This window comes from Stegodyphus dumicola, chromosome 6, assembly GCF_044657685.1.
Source record: "Stegodyphus dumicola isolate Sdum_Otavi_A_Nest chromosome 6, ASM4465768v1".
In the NCBI taxonomy this organism is placed as follows: Eukaryota; Metazoa; Arthropoda; class Arachnida; order Araneae; family Eresidae; genus Stegodyphus; species Stegodyphus dumicola.
The window spans coordinates 9352488-9374245 of NC_140773.1; the positions used below are offsets into that span (position 1 = coordinate 9352488).

The 21758-nt window shown below is 33.2% G+C and overlaps 1 protein-coding gene across 1 annotated transcript in view; it reads left to right on the forward strand.

Annotated features, from left to right (window-relative positions):
• Positions 1-2921: 2921 nt before the first annotated feature.
• LOC118191343 (uncharacterized) overlaps positions 2922-21758 on the forward strand; it is a 422216-nt gene continuing 403379 nt past the window's right edge. The window contains exon 1 of the mRNA XM_085818089.1: positions 2922-3226. Within this exon, the coding sequence (XP_085674215.1) occupies positions 3047-3226 (180 nt within the window). The 5' untranslated portion in view covers positions 2922-3046. The remainder of the gene's footprint in view (positions 3227-21758) is intronic.

A 21758-nucleotide genomic window follows, 5' to 3' on the forward strand; every position in this document is an offset into this window, starting at 1 on the left:
ACTGTGTGAACAATAGGACGAAAAAAAATCTTTTTCAATGAAAGTTGTATTGAAACTGTAACTTAATTTCTGAATGCTTAGTGAACTTTTGAAAATGTCTCGATTTTTAGACTATTTCGAATTTGTGATTTTAAAATTTCAACATCTAAAAATGTGTCGGATATTTTTTCCCCCTAATGCCAGATTGTGAACAGTTACAGTGTATTCCAGTCCATTATCTATACAAGGCCAGATGTGGTGGTCTCTTTATTATGGAGGCACCTAATAGATGGGCCACCATCGCCTCCTATGAAGGGACGGACAGTTACAACCTGTCTTCTACGGGATTCGAACCCAGGCCCATCGGTATCGCACCTCAGGCTTCCCTAAGCACTATCTACATTTTTTTATGTGTTGTACTCTGAGATATACGGGGGGAAATTTTTCTTGCGGAAAAACTGGTTTTTAATTTTCCATCTTGATGCAATTAATGACGAAGTTTACGATCCTTTTGCACTCAATGATGAATTAGCAATATATATTTTTCTTCAATAAAATGCTCTTCGCAACATTGTTATTACATTCAATTTCAAAATAGAATATTCAAAGTGTTTTCTTAATTCCCTGGACATAGTTCAGTTATTTTCCTTTATTTCATGTAATTTATTGATCAATGTAATGATGATGTAATTTTAATCAATAAATTATATAAATAATTTATTGATTCTATTTTAATCATGACTAAAAATTTTATTAGTGATACATGTAACTCAGATCCCCCTCAAAAAGGGGGAAAAGGAAATGAGTAGGAAGAAAAGGAAACGCTACCAAAAAAAAAAAAAAAAAGTTTTTCTTATACAATATGCTTTTGTTCAGAATGGACATGATAATTAATTAAAAGGAGATTCAGTTTAATGCCAATAAAAATCCCATTTACAGAATTCATCTACAATTTTATATCGTGAATAATAAAAGGGTGAGGGGCCTAAATAACAAAATGTATTACATTACTTTAATTGCATTTTCAAATGTATAACCCACTATCTTTTTTAATTTATCATGGGCAACGACGCTTTTATTATTCGCAATATAAAATTGTACATGAATTCTGTAAATTTAGAATTATTTATTCTATTACTCCCATTAAATTATGTGATAAATTATGTTTCTATATTTAATCCATTCTAATTATCAAATCTATTTTAAATAAAATTTAATGTATAAAACCCCCTTTTTAATTGTATTTTATTTTTGATTCATTTCAAACAAGTTAATTAACAACTACTTTTTTAAAAAAACTTCTTTAAAAAAAATATGAAAGCTTTTCGATCACTTATAAATAGATTGAAGAAAATATGAATATTGAATATTTTATACCATATCAATCGTGTGCACAAGACAAGAAATACACTGAAAACTTCTGATACAGCTGATCTTCTTTACCCATGTCAATATATATTTTTAAAAGTAAAATTCTTTTTTAGAATTGTGTATTTATGACAGGTACTCATCATAGGAAGTTTCACAGTTAAGCACACTTTCTCATATTTGGGAGTAATAAAATATATTATTTTCAAAATTTGAATCAAGATATAGATTATGATCTTCTTCCGTAATTAGATTTATCTCTGTACTGATTACAGAAAATAAAAATGAAAATTAATTTTAGAACTTTTATTTTTTTCTGAACTTTATTGTCATTAATCACAGAGTTTTGTTAAATTCAATACAAGGAAAAAATGTAGAGATGGTAAATGTAAAGGAAATCTGTATTCTTTGCAACTGGTAAAAGTATTTACAATAATTAAGACTCTTGTAACGAAAATAAGTGTAACATGCAAATCGTGTTTCATTAATTTAATTTAAATACTCAGACTGATTAAATCTGCATAATGTTCTGACCTTTTGTTTTTGAATTATTAAACATTCAAGATATTTTTAATAAATTTTAGGTAAATTCTTTATTTTTAAAACGAAATGCAAATTCTTTATTTTTTAAACTACTTTTCTATGTGCCATTTAATGTTACATAATCTAGATATCTATATCAAGTTGTATAAATATTACTCAGATTTACGTAAGGTTTCTACACAATTTAAGTTTTCGGATCTATATCGATTGTGCTAATTCTCTCAAAAACGGGGTAAAATTCGATCTCAAATTGCGTGATTTATATGAGAGAGAAACTTCTATGCCTTTTCAGGAGGAACTGGGGCCGGTTCTCCTTTTACACTCAAAACATCTGGTTTTCTTCTTGGACATGTTATCCAAATTATGCTAATTATTCCCAATTTATTAAGAAACGAGGTTAATTCTGTTTATTATTTCTCTTTATATATACTTTATCACATAAGCGATTATTGTAATATGGTTATTGTACTGTATTTAAAAAAATAACAGTTAATTAAGATGATTAACTTCTGTCATATAATAGATTAGGTAATTTTCAATATAATTTCCAATTTCTTTCATAATTTGAAAAATTTCTTTTAAAGAAAGTATGGTTTTCTTTATTTAGATACTGAATAAAGCAGCATTTTATAAGAAAATGCTTTATTTTGTTTTAAATAGCTTAACATTTTGTGGAGATTTTTTACATCTATTTGTTTCTACTACAGTAGCATTTATAAAACTTGATAAGGTAATTCATTGAAAATATTTGAGGTGGGAAATTTTAATATAAAATAATAAATGTAAAACCTAACATATTTCTAAAAAAATAACAGTGAAATCCAATTTTTTTTGTCATTGAATACCTGAAAAATTAAATTATAATGAAAAAAAAGGCATATTCCATTTCTAAGGAGTTTGCAACTAACTTACGAAACTCCGTAGCTTAACATTCGATTTCGTGTCGTTACTCTTTTCGCCAACAGATGGCAGTGTCAAGCACCTCTTTTCAAACAATCCCCTTTAAGTGGGGGCCGCATCCATTTGACACAATATCAAAACCAAGTAGTCATTCAGTCGCCACGCAGACACACAACACTCCGCACGACTCTTCTCCCTAGAAAACATCGCATCAAGAAAAGGCCCCAGCAGAAGAGTGGGCGAAAAAAAATTCGAAATGTTGTCATTATCCGTCGCTAACCAACAAGTTCGATTTAGAACGCGCAAGCATGACACGGTCACGGTTCTACCAGTGACTGTTGAATTTGACAAATTCAATCGAGGAGAGAAAAATTCAAGAATGGTCAACAATATTGAGTGGCGAAAGGTGACCTCATCGGAATTTGGAACCAAAGAGGTATGTATGGCAACACTTAAAATAACGTATCGTTTGATGCGCTAATCGTAGGAGCACAAAAACATGTGCACCAACTTTATAAAGTGTCCAGCTTTATTTCTGTAGGTATAAACCATACACCAATTTTCGTAAAACTTGTTTTAACTAAACTATATATATGCGTTATATGTAAATTTTATTAACTATTTTATTCAACAACAATTTTGAAACATTTTCAAACTAAATCTTTAGTTGCAATATTTATATTTTTTATGGTATATTCTTGTCAAGAATAACTGTAGTACAAAATTGAAACTCTTTACGAGAAAATGCATATTTTTTACTTTCAAAATTTTTCATGAATGTATTACATTTATTCCGGTAAGCGTCAAAGATAAATAATTTTAATTTTGTGAAGCCATATTTGTGTTTAAATAAGTAAGTGTTGATGAAGAAGGTACGTTTATAAATCTACTTTGTATTCCATTATTTCATTTTGGAGAAATAACAGGTTGTGTTGTAACCACCGGTAAGATTTCGTGTTTCAAAATTTCACCTGACAGCGATTTGTAAACAGTGTTTTGATTCCAATGCATCTTAGTTCTTTTAACTATTAGAATTATTAATCTTTTAATGTGATTCGATTTAATTATGTGGAGCACAATTTTTATTCTCAAAGCAGAATTTATTTGTGTAACAGTAAGCTTATTTATAAAATAAACATATACCCCAAAATGTTTTAAAATAACCTATATTCGAAGAATATGTAATGTACCAAAATAAAGTTGAAATCATAGTTTTTTGATATTTTTCAATAAATAGTCAAATATGTATTTTATGAATGATATGAAATGTTACATACATTGCTTAGGGAGGTTTCACTAAAATTAATTTTAAAATGTAATATAATTTAGGCCATTATACCTCTTATAACTGTGTAATCTCTTTCAAGTGAAGTTATTAAAGAGAATGCAGAGTTATTGTAACTAGCTGTGTATTCTTTTTAATAGTAAGAATAATAATTAATTAGCTGGATCAGGGCGGAAACAAATGATAAGAAATTAACTGAGATGTGCTACTGCCTCAAAAATGTACGTAAAATTTGGAAAGAGTAGGACACATTGCATAAAGTTGAATTTGTACGTAATTATCTGTGTGATTTAAGCCGCATTCTGTCAGCAAATATAGTTGTTATATGTTTAAAATAGCTATGTATTAAGCTTAGGTAGATATAAGCAAAAGATAAATTTAATAACAATAAAAATAAAAGTCGATCTTGAACAATATCTGTTTGGTAAAACCACTTCTGCAGAAGAGCAAAATTATTTGGGTTTGTGGTTGGTCGTGTTAGGGAGGTTTAATTGTATTTATCTTAAAAGGTTATCTAATTTAAAACATTATCCTCCCTTTAACTGTGTATTCGTTTTAAGAATCTATTATTAAAATAAATATTACCTAAGCGGCTCAGGGCGAATAATTAGCGAGGTAATTCTTCAATTATCCATACTTTGACGATGCTATGTATTATAATATTAAGTTGTTTTCTTTGCCTTTATTATTCAGTGGAAAATGTAGTTTTAGTTTCGTTTCTTTGCGTAGACGACCCTTAAGAAGTGATAACTGGGTCACCTATCATCAAATTCTTTAATAAAAAATCTGATGTGTACACCACACGACTTCCTTGTACGGAATATTAAATTATACGCATTTTTTCATGCATTTTATTTAAACTTATTAGATTGAATTAAACCTACTTCGCCGACAGCGCATAAACCACAATAGAATAAATGAATTCTTTAAAATTCACTTTGTTTACCATAGCGACACTCTGGCGCTAGGTTTACTTAACAGTATTATATTTCATTCATATTATAACTCAGAATGCACAAAATGTATATCATTTAAAGAATTATCTAATCGTTGCCACATGTTCTATTCAAATACTATAAAAAAAAGGAAAAAAAAAATCTGAAATGTTTCAGATTTTAAATTACGTCCAAAGGGGCGTTTTTTAACATTTTGTGTGTTACCTTTCTTTATTAAATATCATGTTCCTCGCACTTAAACCATAAGATCCAGTGCAACAGCAATATCGCAAAATAGTTTTAAAACGAGCCTATCTTTAGAATTTCCGATACAGAGACTCACGCGCTGGAGATAAAAATGTTTTTTCTGCACAATGTTGCCATTGCTCGCTTTGAAATCCTTGAGTTTGTTAATCAAAAATTCGTCAAAGTTTTAAAAAATAGGAAATCGATCATGAAACAAATTTCAAATTTCAAATTTGGTCTTCCACATGCTCATATTCGTTGGAGGATTACGTTATTCAAAATTCGATGACTCTATGTATCGTTATTTTATGACAATGTGAGAAATATACATACATTTACGCAGATTTTCATTATTTAATTTCTTCAAATATAATGCAGGACTCTAACATTTTATGGCAACAGTTTGAAAAGTGAACCGACATTTATCCGTCCGACGCAAAATGCCAAAACGAAACTAATAGTCCTTCGGGATTCAAATCCCTTTGGACTAATAAAGCTAGAACTATGTATAAAACAAATTAAGCAAATAAAACAAAAAAGAAACAGTTTTTCACAGACGATTGAGTATTTCTCATTTAATTAATTCAGTTCTTACTTCGCGAGAAGGCAAAAATACATAAAAACTCAAAATATCTATATTAAAAATTACGAAGTAAATCTCAAACACTTATTTCCTTGGAAAAATTACAGAAAGAATTTAGCATGATTTAATTGGCAATAATAAATGAATGCGTTATTTTTGTTGTTGCGAAGCTAAGTGTCTCTAGATTGGCAACAAATCCACTAGTCTCCTCTTTTAAATGTAAACATCAATGGCCGCCATTAAAATCAGGCTTAGCGACAATTAAACAACTTTAAAATTGCTGATAATTCTTAAAATATTGCACACAGATTTACTAAAGGCATAAAATCCTTAATCGGAAGATAAAAACAACATAATTCAATCATTTTTAAAGCAAAACATGTACAATTTACAAACATATAAGAGTAAAAAAACTGAGATTACTGAGCTACGTAGTAGAGTAGATATATATATATATATATATAAATATATTTATATACGTTTGGTGCGGCCGATTGCAACCAAAATACGAGGTGCATATCTACATGTTATAGCAGTCCTATATACAAAATTTCAATGTTCTGAGGCTACTCGTTTTTGAGTTATGCGAGATACGTACGTACGTACGTACGCACGTACGTACATACGTCCGTACAGACGCTACGAAAAATTCTCTTCAGAATTAATTTTAAAGCAATTTTATAATTTTTTTGAAAGAAAAGAGTATTTTATTCTGTCCTTAAGTACAGATATCACGCAAAAACATCGTTAAATTGCATTCGAAAACGGTCAAAATGGATATTTTCGTTGAAATATGCTGCCTGAAACTTTTCGCGATTACAATACTGCCTTTTTACTTCGTACAAGGAAGTAAAAATTTGTGAATTTGATGCTAAGTTCCATGTGGCATAACGTCGAGGAAAGTGAAGTTAAATAATAAAGTTAAAAAGACAAAAAGGAAAGGTGTTCAAGTCTTCCTGTTAAGAAAACTGAACACTTATATGATGAATTGAGAAAATACAGATAAAAAGATCAGAAAAGGTGTGGCGAAATAGAAAATATGGCGCTTTTAAAAATTTAAAGTTAAAAACACAAAAATAAAATTTGTTTTAGGAGTAGGGAATCCAAGAATAGTTTGATAAACTGCGAAGCTGCCGAAAAGCGTTTACAAACCCTTTAGTGCGTTAAATATTCAGATTTTTCTTTTTTAAAAATATGCGCAATGTGTACAGATGGCTAAAGAGAGAGAACAGTAAATGAAAAATGTGCTATTGATTAAAATTTCAAATCTCCTAAGCTCTGTAAATTATAGCAAATGCATATTATTAATTTTGCAAATAAAATAGTAATTTAAACTCTCATTATCTGCTTCTCAATGTAGTCTTTTGTTTTTATAAGTTTTAAAACAAAAAGAAAACTTTAAAGTTCAACTTAATCTCTTTCTTGCACATTTAGAAGGCTCAAAAAGTAAAATAATATATTAAAAATGAAAAGTAAAAAATTTAACAAAGCGTATAATCGAATTATTTTATATGCAGCTATGAGTAATTTTGAAAGTAGCAATACGAATAATTTGTTTCTTTTATTCTCGTTTTCTAATAGAGAAAAGCTTTTATCTTTTAAATAATAAAAATGTCGGGATGTTTAGCTGATAACATATTGCATCTTACTGATATGTAGTTAACGTTATAACATGTAGTCATCCTTACACGCTGCTGTCACAGAGCAAAAGTTTATCCCTTTCAAATACTTTAAACTATAATTTTGCTGAGTGTTTTTATTAAACTAGTAAGACCCATAAACTGTAAAAGTAACAAAATTTCATGCTGTTGATCTTTATCTGTAATTTTTATACCATTTACTAGTGGTAAATATGGAATTTATTTGGTCGAATTCATAAATATTAAACTTCTTCTCACTAATAATAAATTCATATTTTTGTAATATTAGAAATTCAGCTATTAATTTAGTCCAAAGTAAACTTCCGTCGCTCAGCAACGAGGTGTTGTTCAAACAAATGTCTCCGGGGAAAACAGACCTCAACTGTCATTGTTGCCATCTTGTGAAACGTAATTTATTTCATTTTCATTAATTTATTTTAAATCGCCCTTTTCATTCATTATGTCTGAAAAATCTACGAAGATTCTTCAAAGTTAACCTATATGGGAAGACTTTTATGCAACACACCATCGAATAATAAATTTTCATTTATAAGAACTTCTTGAATAAAAAATTAGAACCCTTCTGAAAACTGCATACATCTATATGCAAGATGAATAAATCCACGCTTGAAACAGCTGCTATGGTAAGCGACTGGTTTTAGAATATTCAGAGGAAACTGCAAATATAATCAACGATTTTCAATACTCTCAGAGAGATAATAGCAAAAACGGGGACACCTGTAAATGCTATGGCTTGAGATTGAGCGATATTATCGTATTCCAATAAATCAAATTCTAACAAAAACATTAACATCTCTTATTTTTCCCCATTATAAAGAAGCATATGCATTTATTATGTAGCTAATGGTATGTAACGCAAGCCATATTCATGGAGTTTTGTTGATTCACATTCTTGAGATAGCTTCAGTAGCATTAATATAATTGATGAAGCGACGGTGTTTATGGAATTTTTTAATCAATATTTCTAAAATTCGATATTAATCGATGTTAAAAAATTCACACACATCTCAGAACATGAAAATAACAAACCTTGTAGATTTTTCAAAGTGACCGGAAATCGGTTTTATTTAAAAAGACTTCCACGAATACTAATTTTTGTAACATTAGCCTACAGCTTCTCATATTCTTTCTTTAATTAAATCAGTATTTCAGCAAAAGACTTAGCAAAGTCTGTTGCAGATACCACATGATTTTCTTGTAACGTCTATTAAATTATACACCTCTTTTGCTGCATTTCATTTAAACTTATTTCCATGAATAATTCTAAATTAACCAATCCCTAGAGGCAAGTTGAAAATGACATCAAAAATTAATCATCCTGGTCAGTTTTTGTTTTATTGCAGTTAAACGTTTGTATTTTTATGCTTTAACAAATATAAAGCATTTCTGAAAACAATTTTAAAGAGCAGGAAAGGGCATTAAAAATAGATTTCGTTATTTGTTAAAAGTTAATTTTTTTTTAATTTGAAATTACCAAAACATGAATATTTACATCGTTCAAAACACTTCTGTAGTACTATGGGAGACAGAGCTGCAGATGAAACATTTTCCCCAACCCTCGTAAATTCTTCCAGTTCGTACAACCAACTAATCATTGAGCCTAGCTCTTTTCGCAAGAAATCTTCCATTCAAACTAGTGATAGAAGAAATGCGATTGACTATCGTATTTAAATAGAATAATGTAAAACTTTGGTACCATTAATTGATCTCTCATTGCTAAAATAAAATTACATGCCTAGATTAAAATGAATGAATCTTAAAAACTCAGATTAAAATGAAGTTTCTTTATATAAAGACATACTTTTGAGCAGTGAATCTTTCTCAGCAAAACGTTTTGCAATTTTTAAATGCCATTTCAGGACTTTGTTGTAGTAATAAAAGCAATGTTTTCTCCGAAAAGTGTATTACGTGATAGTATAATTGCGATAGTATATTACATGATAAAATAGATAGAAATTTTTAAACAATTATAATAAAGATGTGCTCACTTATTAACGGAAGTTGGAGACATGTGTATAATATTGTTGCCATTAATAAATTATAGCCGATCTAGGAATTCATTAAGGCTAGGAGAAAAGGAATATCTGTCACTATGGCCCAGGCCTGGGTCATCTATAGATGACGACACGACTGACAGTCGTCTGTTCCTCCCGAATTTTAATCTAGAACGCGCGGGGTTGGATCCATGGATTTCTTATTTCTCTTCCCCTACCATTAACCTCTGGAAGAACTTGAAGCTTGATAGAATTTTAAGTATCCTCTATGTTGCAAAATCACTGTACAGTTAAAAACATCCGTTCCTTCTGCAGGATTAGAATTTTATCTCGACGACACAGCAGCCGGTACTAGTAATCTACATATCGATCAAAGCGGCTGTATATATAGTAGCATAGTATACCGTACTGGTCTCAGAAATTCGGGTTAATCTTCGCTAACTTCCGGATAATGAATATTCGTAAGCGTGTTCCGTAAATAAGCACCAAATGACGCCTTTATTATTATTTCACAAACTCTCAACTAAATGAAATATTATATGGTATTTTTCCCGCCTGCATAGCGGGCCTTCGCGGTACAGTGGTCTGCACGTTGAGCGCGTAATAATGAGGTCCGCGGTGTTCGATTTCTGGCGAAGGCTTTGCCTATTTTTTATCTTGCCTGCTTCCAAAAAAGGCCTAATGTCACCACGGTGGCTCCCGAACTAAAAACGAGTGTTGGATGATAATTCTCCTCACCCAGGATTTGGCGATGGAGTCCTCTAAAAACCCCAGTCGCCCTTTAAAAGGAGAAGTATTTAAGGTATGTCTCCCGCCCTCTTAGCATGCTTTCGTAGTGTAGTGGTCTGCGCGCTGGGCGCGTATTCCAGAGATCTGGGGTTCGATTCCCGGCGAAGTCGTTGCTCATTTTCCATCTCTTCTGCTTCTAAAAAATGCTAATGTCTCTACAATATTAAGCTAAGAAAACCCTCAATATATCTATGCAGTTAAACTAATTTAACCCGGCGGAAGTCGCCCCAAGAAAAGTTACTAGAGTGGGCGCGTGGGGTATCACATACCCCAATATTCAAAATACGATAAAAAATAGTTTTTATTTAGTTTTAAGCGTGTTTAAGCGGTTTTTCTTGTTCTCGTGTATTATAAATACGTGAATAATAATTTGTCTTTCAAAAAATTAATTTCCAAAATAATCTTAGAGTTAAAATTAAGATAAATGAAAATAATTAAAAAATAAACATCATGATTCTAAGTTTCATTGCATCTCTAATAAACAATGCTTATTTTATTTCTTCACACTTTGAACGAAATACATTCATGTGTTCTTGGCACAGAATGTTTTCACATTTTAAACATTGCATTCACGTTCTTCTGTCCTTGGCGCGAGGGCAATTTATCACATCTTTCATACTTAGTTGTTTCGAATTTCATGTATTCGTTTTAATTCTTCGTCGAAATTTCTGCTTTTGTTTTGTATACAGTACGTCAGTTTCTTGATAAAGTATTAATCTCTGATCTTTGTTGAAATTGTAATGCTAAGTTCTTCAAAAACAGACTTCTGTTTCTGGTTGCTGAATTAGCAGTTGAATGTAATATAATTCAAGCATTTATTACAGCAACATTCAGTGCAGGAAAGAAAATTATCATTGGTCACCTCCTTGTTATTCTGGCAATTGAATATTTGGCTGACCCCATATCCACTGCTCCTTTAGTCATATTATAAAAGCATATAATTCCTGACGTTTTATTTTCTCCAATAGTATCATCTATAGTATGATCGTTTTGTAATGTTGAAAGCATAAGAACAGTTTTTCCTTTTTTAGGAACATTAGAAATGAATGTTTTATCTTTTTCGAAACGAAAAAACTGTAGAAAATATTCCTAGTTTCATTTTCAGTTTCCGAAATGCAATCTCCATCGCTTTCAAATATTTTTAATAAATCTCACAGGCGTTGCATCTCCAATTCATAGGGAGTCATTCTTTTAATCATAATGCAGTTAGATGTACTTTAAAATCACTTGCGAGTAGAAATATTTACTGTTACACTCTAGAAATAAATTTCTGAACTAAATATTCAGTCAGAAAAAACACTTACACGGACAGGCGCGTGGGGTGTGTCATACCCCAGTTCCAACAAAAGACCGATAAATCTGTTTCTGAAACACACAGGCAAAGAAAAAGCTGCTCTGAAAGTCAACCACAACTAGAAACTCAGCTACTGAATGCAGCACAGAATTTTAGTTTCACAAGTTAGGAATATTCCACTTTTATGTAGGGGTGGGGTATGACACACCCCACGCGCCTTCCCGCGGGTTAATATTAATGTAGCAAAAAACATACAAATACTTATTTTCAGAACATTTTAATTTTGAAAACATCATTAATTGTTGATAGTCTGCAAATTTTAATTTATGAACTGTTTATATTCAAACTTCTTTTGGAACTTATTTTATCAATGCTGTACTCCGGGTGTATACGGGGGTACAGCATTGACAAAATTAATACTTTTGGGTATCCCTCATCTCAGTATTTGTAAGAAATTCTGCGATTCGCTAATTGTCTTCTACAGAAAGGTTATCACATAATCTGCTCGCATTCATTCCAGAAAGGAAACTTCTGGCAATGGCACCGCAACTTCAGATTTTTTTCATTGATATCCGCTCGAGCGTTCAGTTCTTCGCAATTCATGTTATTTAATCCATTACTTGGAGACATATCTTTGTAAATGAGTGATTTCTATATTCTATTTCATCTTTATTTGCAGATTTTTAACTTTTATGTGGCGCACTTAACCTTGGTTTAAAAAAATTATTCTATAATATTTTTATAATATTGTTACATGCCTACCGGTTCGTAACAGATTGAATCCACACAGAACTTGGTAGAATTTATTTACCCAAAAGAAGCACATCACACTTCTGGAATTTTCCACAAAAGTACTCGTTCTCGCATATCCATTCACCCTTTAACTGAAAGAGAAGGTAAGGAATTTTTCTTCTTCTTAACTGCATACCCTTGTGGGGTAATCTGAAGCACAATTCGTCACCACCAAGACTTAACGCTTGTGCCCCCGCCTTCCTAGTCACCCTTTAAGTGAAGCAAAATGTGATGCATTTTCTTCCGCCTTAAGCGTGCCTTCGTGTTGTAACTACACGCACGTCCAACTAGCAACCGAAAGTCCCGGAGTTCGAATCCGGGCGAGAGCACCGCACATTTTTCATTTTCCGATACTCAAATAGCATGTATAACGTCTTTGCGATTATGCTATCATGTATGGAAATTTTCTTAAGAAGGAAAAAAAAATTTTTTTTTTCTATTGATGAATGTTTTCTAATAACTAAACAAAACAGTACTTTCTAATGAATGCACATGTAAGATAACATTCTATTTATATATAGTATGTAATTGTATTAATTATTTTGTTACTCAATATGCATAAATGTAGTTTCTTTGTTTTCGTGATTATGTATTTCTCCTCCTAGATAAAATAAACAGTACTATAATTAATTAAGATATATTCGCAGAAACAACCTGCTCTAAATACTTCGAGGCAGTTGCCTAGGAATTTACATTTGATTGCGAAACTCATTGGAACGTAAATGTGAATTGCGAAGTTCTGGGACTTATGGAATGCAATTAATGTTACAGAGGACTAAAGTGTATTAAAGGAAAGGGGAGTTATTTCGGATACTAAAACTAGCGCTTAAAACTACGAAATATTATACAAATTGTTGTTTGGGAGTATGCTATGCGAAGGGAAGAAAATTGAAAACATTTTTATAAATACCAGAATGTTTCTGCCGTTTCTTATGGTAAAAAATTGAAAATTTTCAATATTTAGCAATAATTTAATTATAAGTGTATTTTTACTCACGTTTTATAAGTTGGTTAAGTTTTTCGGTTTGTTAGCTGTTTAGTTTTCCTTTTGGCTTGTTCAGTTCTTGAAATTAATTTTAGTCTAATTCTATGAATTTCATTTTATGTTCATTGTTCCCACATGCGCACTTGCAATGAAAATAAAATGACACAAGAGTGTTTTAGAAACTCCCCATTAACACACATTTTTTACCAGCTGAATTTTACTCATCATCTCAGAATTTTAATATTATATTATTGTAGAGTCATTAGGATTTTTTAGAGGCAGAAAAGATGAAAAATAGCAAACGCCTTCGCCGGGAATCGAACCACGGACCTCTGGAATACCGGCCCAGCGTGCAGAACCACTACACCACGAAAGACGCTTGGAAAGTTGGAGAAATACCCTTTTTAAAGGGCGAGTCGGGTTTTAGGGGACCTAGTCGCGAAATCCTGGGTGTGGAGAATCATCATCCACAAACCTTTTAGTTCGGGCGCCACTGTACAGTCACTAGGTCAATTGGAAGCAGAAAAGAAGAAAATATGCCACCATCTTCGCCAGGAATCGCACCACGAACCTCTGGAATACCGGCCCAGCATGCTACCGTTCAACCACGAAGGCACGCTAGGGAAGTGGGAGAAATACCTTATATACTCCCATTCTTAAATTCCCATATATGCATTCTTAAAGGGCGACTAGGGTTTTAGGGAACCTTAGTCGCCAAATCCTGGGTGTGGAGAATCATCATCCACAACCCTTTTAGTTCGGGCGCCACTTGTAGAGTCATTAGGATTTTTTGGAAGCCAGAGAGATGAAAAATAGCAAACGCCTTCGCCGGGAATCGAACCACGGACCTCTGGAATACCGGCCCAGCGTGCAGAACCACTACACCACGAAGGACGCTTGAAAAGTGGGAGAAATACCTTATAATATCGAAATACAGAAAAAAAGTCTTCTAAATGAATTTTTTCCGGATTTCTAGTATTATATGAACAGTTTGGGTGGTTTTCCAATAATTGTTTAAATATTCTAGCTATTGCGCATTTACTAATAATGATCAAATACTAATAATGATAACAGTTAAAATCAAAAACTTGGTTTCGTTATTGTAAGCAGAACTGTAATTTTAAGAGTCATGAGGCCTTTTTAAGTACAATTTAAGCCATATAGGAAAGAATAACATTCTTTCATTCAGAGGTAGTTGTTTTCTTTCCTAACTGGTTTACGTACTCGGCCTTAAGGAAATAAGGCGAAAGAATAAGAGTTTTAGCTATCATAGCATCTTTGATCACGTGACTAAATATTAAATTTTGAGGCTTCTATATAAAACTACACTAATAGAGTAAGATAATTTCAAGTAATAACTGTAATGATACTTTCGAAATAGCATAGTATACCTACACTCCTCACAAAACTAAAAGGGCATGTCTATATTTCCCATTCTACTGAGTCGACTGACGAAATTTAATTTGCTCTTTTGACGCTTCGAAAACGAGACCTAGGATGCATATTAGATTCAGATACATCACTGTTCTAAAACACGTATTTTGTCACAAAAATCGGACTTTTTTCTGAAATGGCATACAAGGTTTTTCATACTTCCGTTCTACGACTCAGATTATGCCTAAATGTTAAATTTTGTAAAATTAAGTGATAAACTTACAGAAAAATTTAAAATTTTATCTTGGAGTACCTTTTTTCAGTTTGTGCCAAGAATAATTCACTTGGAGAAAGTTTTAACTTGTGGTAACCTGTTTCGCTTTCCCTGTTACTGTGCACGTACGGAAAAATAGGTACGCGTTCATTCTTTTCGAGTAATTTTAACCCTTAACTTCCCACTGTTGCATTTCTGCAACATATGATTTACTTTAATTTAACAGACTCAATATTTTTTTTAATTCCCTACAAATCACTTATCTAAGAAAAAAAGGTTACTGCAACGAAATACATGCTAAATTTGTCACTAGATAGCAGCACATTTTTTCCAGAAATCACAACAATTATAAAAATCTCTGATGCGTCAAGAACTATGTTTTGTATGCTATAAAAAGAATCCATTATATTTTATGCTTCCTCTTGTTTATTGATGAAAACAATTACCAGGTAAGAAGTTTAAACATTTTATGTTCATTTAAAAGAAATTTTGATTTTCTAATAGAAAAAGTTTGAAAGAAATTTGATTTTAATTATATGTTGCAGGTCTGCAACATTGGTCTTTGGTTACCATTTTGACACGGCCAAAAAGCGTATACTAACCCAAGATGAAATTGCTAGATATATGAATAATTTGGGCGAATTGAGTGATTTAAGTGAGGATAGTCTTGAATATTCTGCTGATGATGTTCATTTTTTACCTGATTTTGTGTCATCTAATGATGATTCGGATAGCGACTGTGAAATAGTGTTGTTTCACAAAATACAGTTCAGAATATAAAAACATCCGATGAAACATAATAAATTTGATAGAAATATTTCAGCGAGCGAGTGCGTGTGTGTGTGATTATGGCAAAGGCTCGAGAGCTATCTGCCTACGGGGAGGGATGCCTTCGTGGAGAATTTTCTAAGAGAAACTGGTTTGTATACAAGTTACACATGGGAAAAACCACGAAAACGAACTACCAGTGTTCAGCGACTTTACTGCTTGGCCGCTGGTATATTTCAGTCAGAAAACCTTTTTTAAATTTAACTCTAAGAATAATTAAACATTGTCAAAGAATATTTTATGGAAAAATCAAAACATTTCATTGATTGAAGAAGTAATAAAATTCCATGGAGATGACACGCTCCCAAGAGAAATTACAGATTTGGACACTACGTACCAATTTTTTAAATATTTATGGACGGAAGAGATCATAAGTAACATTTATAAAGACAGCAAATGCTATGCTATTGAAAAGAATTTAAGTAAGCCTTTGAATATATCAGAGACTGAAATAAATCAAGATTTGGGTATTTGCATTTACGCATCTCTAGTTCACCTGCCAAACTATAGAGCATACTGGTCAGAAGAGCTTGGATTTGATTGAATTAAAAAAAAAAAAAAACGAAAAAATCTGAAAATAAAAAATAAAAAATAAAAAACAAACTAATGAATTTACAAAAATTCAAGTCTGAAATTGCATCATGCTTATGCAAAATGGGGTACGATCGAAATGCTAAAAGAGGAAGACCTAGTAATACTTCAATAGAACAAATGTCTCAGACTAAAAGATGCAAAGGCACTGCCCAATCTGTTCCATGTAAGGACATTCGTAGAGATGGTATAAATCATTGCCCAATATGGTCAGAAAAGAATACGGTGCAAGTTTTCAAACTGCAAGAGCTGCACTCAAACTGAGTGTGAAAACTGTAAATTAGGGGACTTTTTACAACAAAGTCAATAACTGCTTTAAAACTTTTCATTGTATGTAAGGCTAAAGCAATTTATAACAATGAATAATAAAATCCTCATATAAAAAAAGTTTTGTAATTTTACAGCACTACTGCGCAATGTTGCACTTCTGCAACAAACAAAAAAAAAGACTGAAATTCAATTTAAAACTGCTTATTTTTTTAAAAAATTATTTTTCCCTTTTATTATTACTTAAGAAGTAGCTTATATAATTTTTTCATAGAAATTTAAAAAATTGGGAAGTTAAGGGTTAAGTGCTTAAAACACGTTAATAATTCACTAGTTTTAACTTCTGGTAACCTGTTTCGCTTTCCCTGTTACTGTGCGCGTGCGGAAAAAAAAGTGAGTCGTTCATTCTTTTCGAATAATTTTAAGTGCTTAAAACACATTTGGTGTTACTACCGCTTCTAACAAATATGTTATAATTCAAAAAGTTCCAATATATAAATATCTTGAAAAATTTGGAATAAAAACTCTAATGTTTTGCAGGCATGCCTAGAAACACATCTACTTTAAAGAAATGGTAAAAAATTATAGGTTATAATATAGAATGTTTTCCAAAATAGATTTTTTTGAAAAAAATTCGTATTTTGGAAACATCTAGTGTCTTATATTTTCGGTCTTTGCTGCTCATGTCGCTATAATACAGAAAATATATTATGAAAGTCTTTTACTTTTTATTCTGAAGATGACATTGCAGAGACATTAGGTAATTTGGAAGCAGGGAAGATGAAAAACGAGCAACCGCCTTCGCCGGGAATCGAACCGCGGACCTCTGGAATACACGCCGAGCATGCAGACCACTACACCACGAAGGCACGCCAAGAAAGCGGGAGAAATACCTTATATACTCCCCCTTTTAAAAGGCGACTGGAGTTTTTAGGGGACTAAATCGCCAAATCCTGGGTGGGGAAAGTCTTTATCCAACACCCTTTTAGTTCGGGCGCCACTGTAGAGACATTAGGAGGATTTTTTTGAAGCCAAAGAGATGCAAAATTAGAAAGCCTACACTGGGTATTGAACCGCGGACCTCTGGAATACGCGCCCAGCGTGCAGATCACCACACCACGAAGGCATGCCAAGAAGGCGGGAGAAATACCTTATAACATTACTCTCCCCAAGTTAGAATTTTGTTTACCCTAAGGCCACTTAAAGGTTTTAAGTCTTTTACTAGTTTAAATGTGACTTAACCTTGCGTAAACTCAAAACCGACCTATCGCTTAATCTAAATTTAAACTACAGAAACTTGACAAAGGTGTAAAAGAAACTTCTGTTTTTAATTGAGCTACTCGCAGATAAACAGAAGGCAATCTTGATGCTAAAATCTTTTACCAGTAATAATGGCGAGAAACTGAAATTAGAAATTCAAATGTAGAACTAAATTTAAATATCTAATAACAAAATTCTACACAGAGCAATTTAATGGCGAAGTTGGCTCAGAACTCAGCGGCGTGAATTGAAACTATAGGCAAGTAGCAACGCCGAAGGCAGGAACTCTTATCTAGACTTTGAAACCTAGTAATCTATCCTTTCAAATGGCAGAACACGCTGTGACATAACCCTCATTTAAATACACGCGTCCGGTTAACATAAACGTACCAAAAAAAAATTACCTGGTGGTAATATGTAACTATAATTTACATAGTTGATGATCTTGAATGATGAGAATTACGTAACCAATGATTTACTTGCTGAGAGTTAACTTAAATAAAAATGCAATAATTTGCACCGTAGAAATTAGCATGAATAAAAACCGATCGAAACATGTAATAACATAGGACAATGTATCAAACTTTCATTTTACTGTGTAGAGTTGCGCGCCTCCAACTTGCACGCAACCAAGAGGTGACTGGAAAAATGACAGAGTCTTGCTAAGGGTTTAAGTCCCTTTTTATTCAACTTAAGAAGTTACAATTGCGTGCTCTTGACGCTCACAAACTACACCGACTGGGCGGTAAAATAAAAATAAGAACCTGAAAAGAAAATAATAACAAGACTCTAATTACGAGGCTCTCTAAAAGTAACTACCCTCACCGCATTTTACAATACCGCTGCTAATTCAGCAAACTTTGAATATCACGTTGAACAATTAACAATTCTTCCAGGCCAGCACACAGGCCGAAACGCGGGGTTCTTCAATTTCAGGCTAACTACCTCCGCGCTCGTGAAGTACGAACAGCACACCTCGAACTCGTTTCCTTTCTATTTAACTCCGAATACTTCCGCTGATAATTTGAATCCTTGCGCGTTCTACTAAAATTTACATACTCTGGCATTGGCAGTTCCAGGGAAAAGTAAGGCTTGACAGGAAAGATAGTTTAAACTTAAAATAAATGTTAGTTAAAATAAATATAAACCCTACAACTGGTACAAATTTAGCTTGGTATGAGAAACCAATGTATTTTATGATAGATATAAAGCTATCATTCGCATAGTGATAACATTCTTGAATTACGTAACCAAAAATTTAATGATGGGAATTTGCTTTAATACAGAAACAATAATTTGCTCGGTACGAATAAGCTTGAATAAGACACCACTAAAACATGAATATACTGGGTGGCCATAATTAAACTGACAGTGCTCACAGTGTTCTGTAGCGCGATCTATTTTCCAGAATGACGCCACATTTTGTAGGAAGATTAAACAAGACGGGGGAGACGAAGCATTCCGCGGAAAAAAAATTAGTTCCAAAATTTACCGCTAGGGGAATATTTGGCGCTGTGTAATAGAAAATAGAGTGTTAAAAAATGCAAATTAATGCGGAATAAAATACCTTTTATTATGGATATGCCTTACAGTACGGTATGGAAAATCTTACGAAAGATTATCAACTTCTGATCAGCCGTGTACAGGAGTTACTGTACCCCGACCATGATAAGCGATTGACTTTTGCTCTCCCCTTTCTTGCCAGAATGGAGGTGGATGATGATTGGCCGTGGACAATCTTATGAGGAGACGAGGTCCACTTTTACCTCAATGGAACTGTGAATACCCAGAACTGCCGAACTTGGGATGACAAATCACCACATGCAGTCACAGCAATTCTCTTACATTCACCAAAGGTAACTGTTTGGTGTGGGTTCACAGCGGAATTTATCGTAAGTCCATTCTTCTATGAGAGCATTACCCCGACAGGACCTGAAACCTGTTCTGTTACCGGAGAGAAATATCGCCACATGTTGAACAGCTTTGGTATTTCGGCACTTCAGCAAAGACAGTGCTTGGGGGAAATAATTTTCTTGCAAGATGGAGCCTCTCCACACGTTGCTGTACGGGTGCAAAAGATGCTACGACAGAAATTCACAACAGAAAGAGTCATTAGCCGCTACTTTCCAACTGCATGGCCACCTCGGTCGCCTGATCTTATCCCATGCGACTTCTGGCTATGGGATTACCTTAAGTCCAAGGTCTATCAAGGAGTGGTCTAGGACCTGGTTACGTTGAAAGATAACATATCACGGACTGTACGGGAGATTCCTGCAGACATGTTACTTTCTGCTGTTATGCATACTGTGCACAGAATGCAATATGTGGTCCACAACAACGGCAGCCACATTGAACCTCATTTGAATGCAAAATAAAAGATAATTTCCGTATTGATTTGCATTTGTTAACACTCTATTTTCTATTACACAGCGCTAAATATTCCCCTAGCGGTGACTGTTGGAACTAATTTTTTTTCCGCGGAATCCTTCGTCTCCCGTCTTGTTTAATCTTCCTACAAAATGTGGCGTCATTCTCGCAAATAGATCGCGCGCTACAGAGCACTGTCAGTTTAATTATGGCCACCCGTTATAAGGAACAGTGTATCAATGCTTTCGATCTGTAAATCTGTAAGCTGCGCTGTAATGAAATAATTATTCAGGCCAAGGATATCAGATTTAAGAACTACATAATGGCCATTTTATCGCAGTAAAATATAATATAAAAGCTATTTTTTGCTATGTAATATGAATTCAACGATATGCATACACATATATACAAAAAAAAAAAAGAAAAAAAAAAAAAAAGAGAGAGAATTGTTTAAGTTTAGACTTTATAAAGTCATTAGGACCTTTTCTTTTATGCTGGAGACGGGGAAAATGGACCTGGTGGTAATATTCTGAAGATGACATTGAAGAGGTATTAGGTAATTAGGAAGCAGGAAAGAGGAAAAATGAGCAATCGCCTTTGCCGGGAATCGAACCGTGGACCTCTGGAATACCCGCAGTGTCTGCTAACCACGAAGGTATGCTGGAAAGAGGGAGAAAAAAACCTTATATACTTTAATTTAAAATCTTTGTCGATTTATTATGAGATCTATTAAGAGTGATCTCCGGGCAGGCTGGCGTTCTTGTTTAAGGTTGGTTATGTTGTGTGTTTTTGTTCGTGTTTCTGTTTGTGCCTTTCGTGTTTGTCCTTATATGTTTTTGTGGTGTATTGTCTTCATCTTCTTTATATTTTAGTTTTTTATTAATACTCAATTATTATTAGTTACGTCTGTTCGCGGTTGGACCGGGTGGGGCTCGTTACCGTCATAAGACCGTCCTTGAGACAGTTAAGCGGGGTGGGTGGGTTTCGCCCGATACTGGTACCTAATATACTCCTCCTTTTAAAGGATTGAGGGCGACTGAGGATTAGGGAACCCAATCGCCAAATCCTGAGGGTGAACAATCATCATCCACCACCTTCTTTAGTTCGGGCGCCACTGTAGAGTAATTAGGTTACTTTGATGGTGGAGACATGAAAAATAAGCAATGCAGTCACCGGAGTTTGAACCTAGACCACTCAAATTCCCGCCGAGTGTGATGACCGGTGCACCACGTAGGGAGGTGGAAGGGAGGGATAAAATACCTCGTATACTACTCTTTTAACCCGGCGGAAGGCGCACCAAGAAAAGTTACTAGAACGGGCGCGTGGGGTATCACATACCCCCAATATTTAAAATACAATAAAAATAGTATTATTTAGTTTTAAAACTGGTTTTTTTTTTTTTTTTTTTTTTTTTTTTCTCGTGTATTATAAATAAGTGAATAA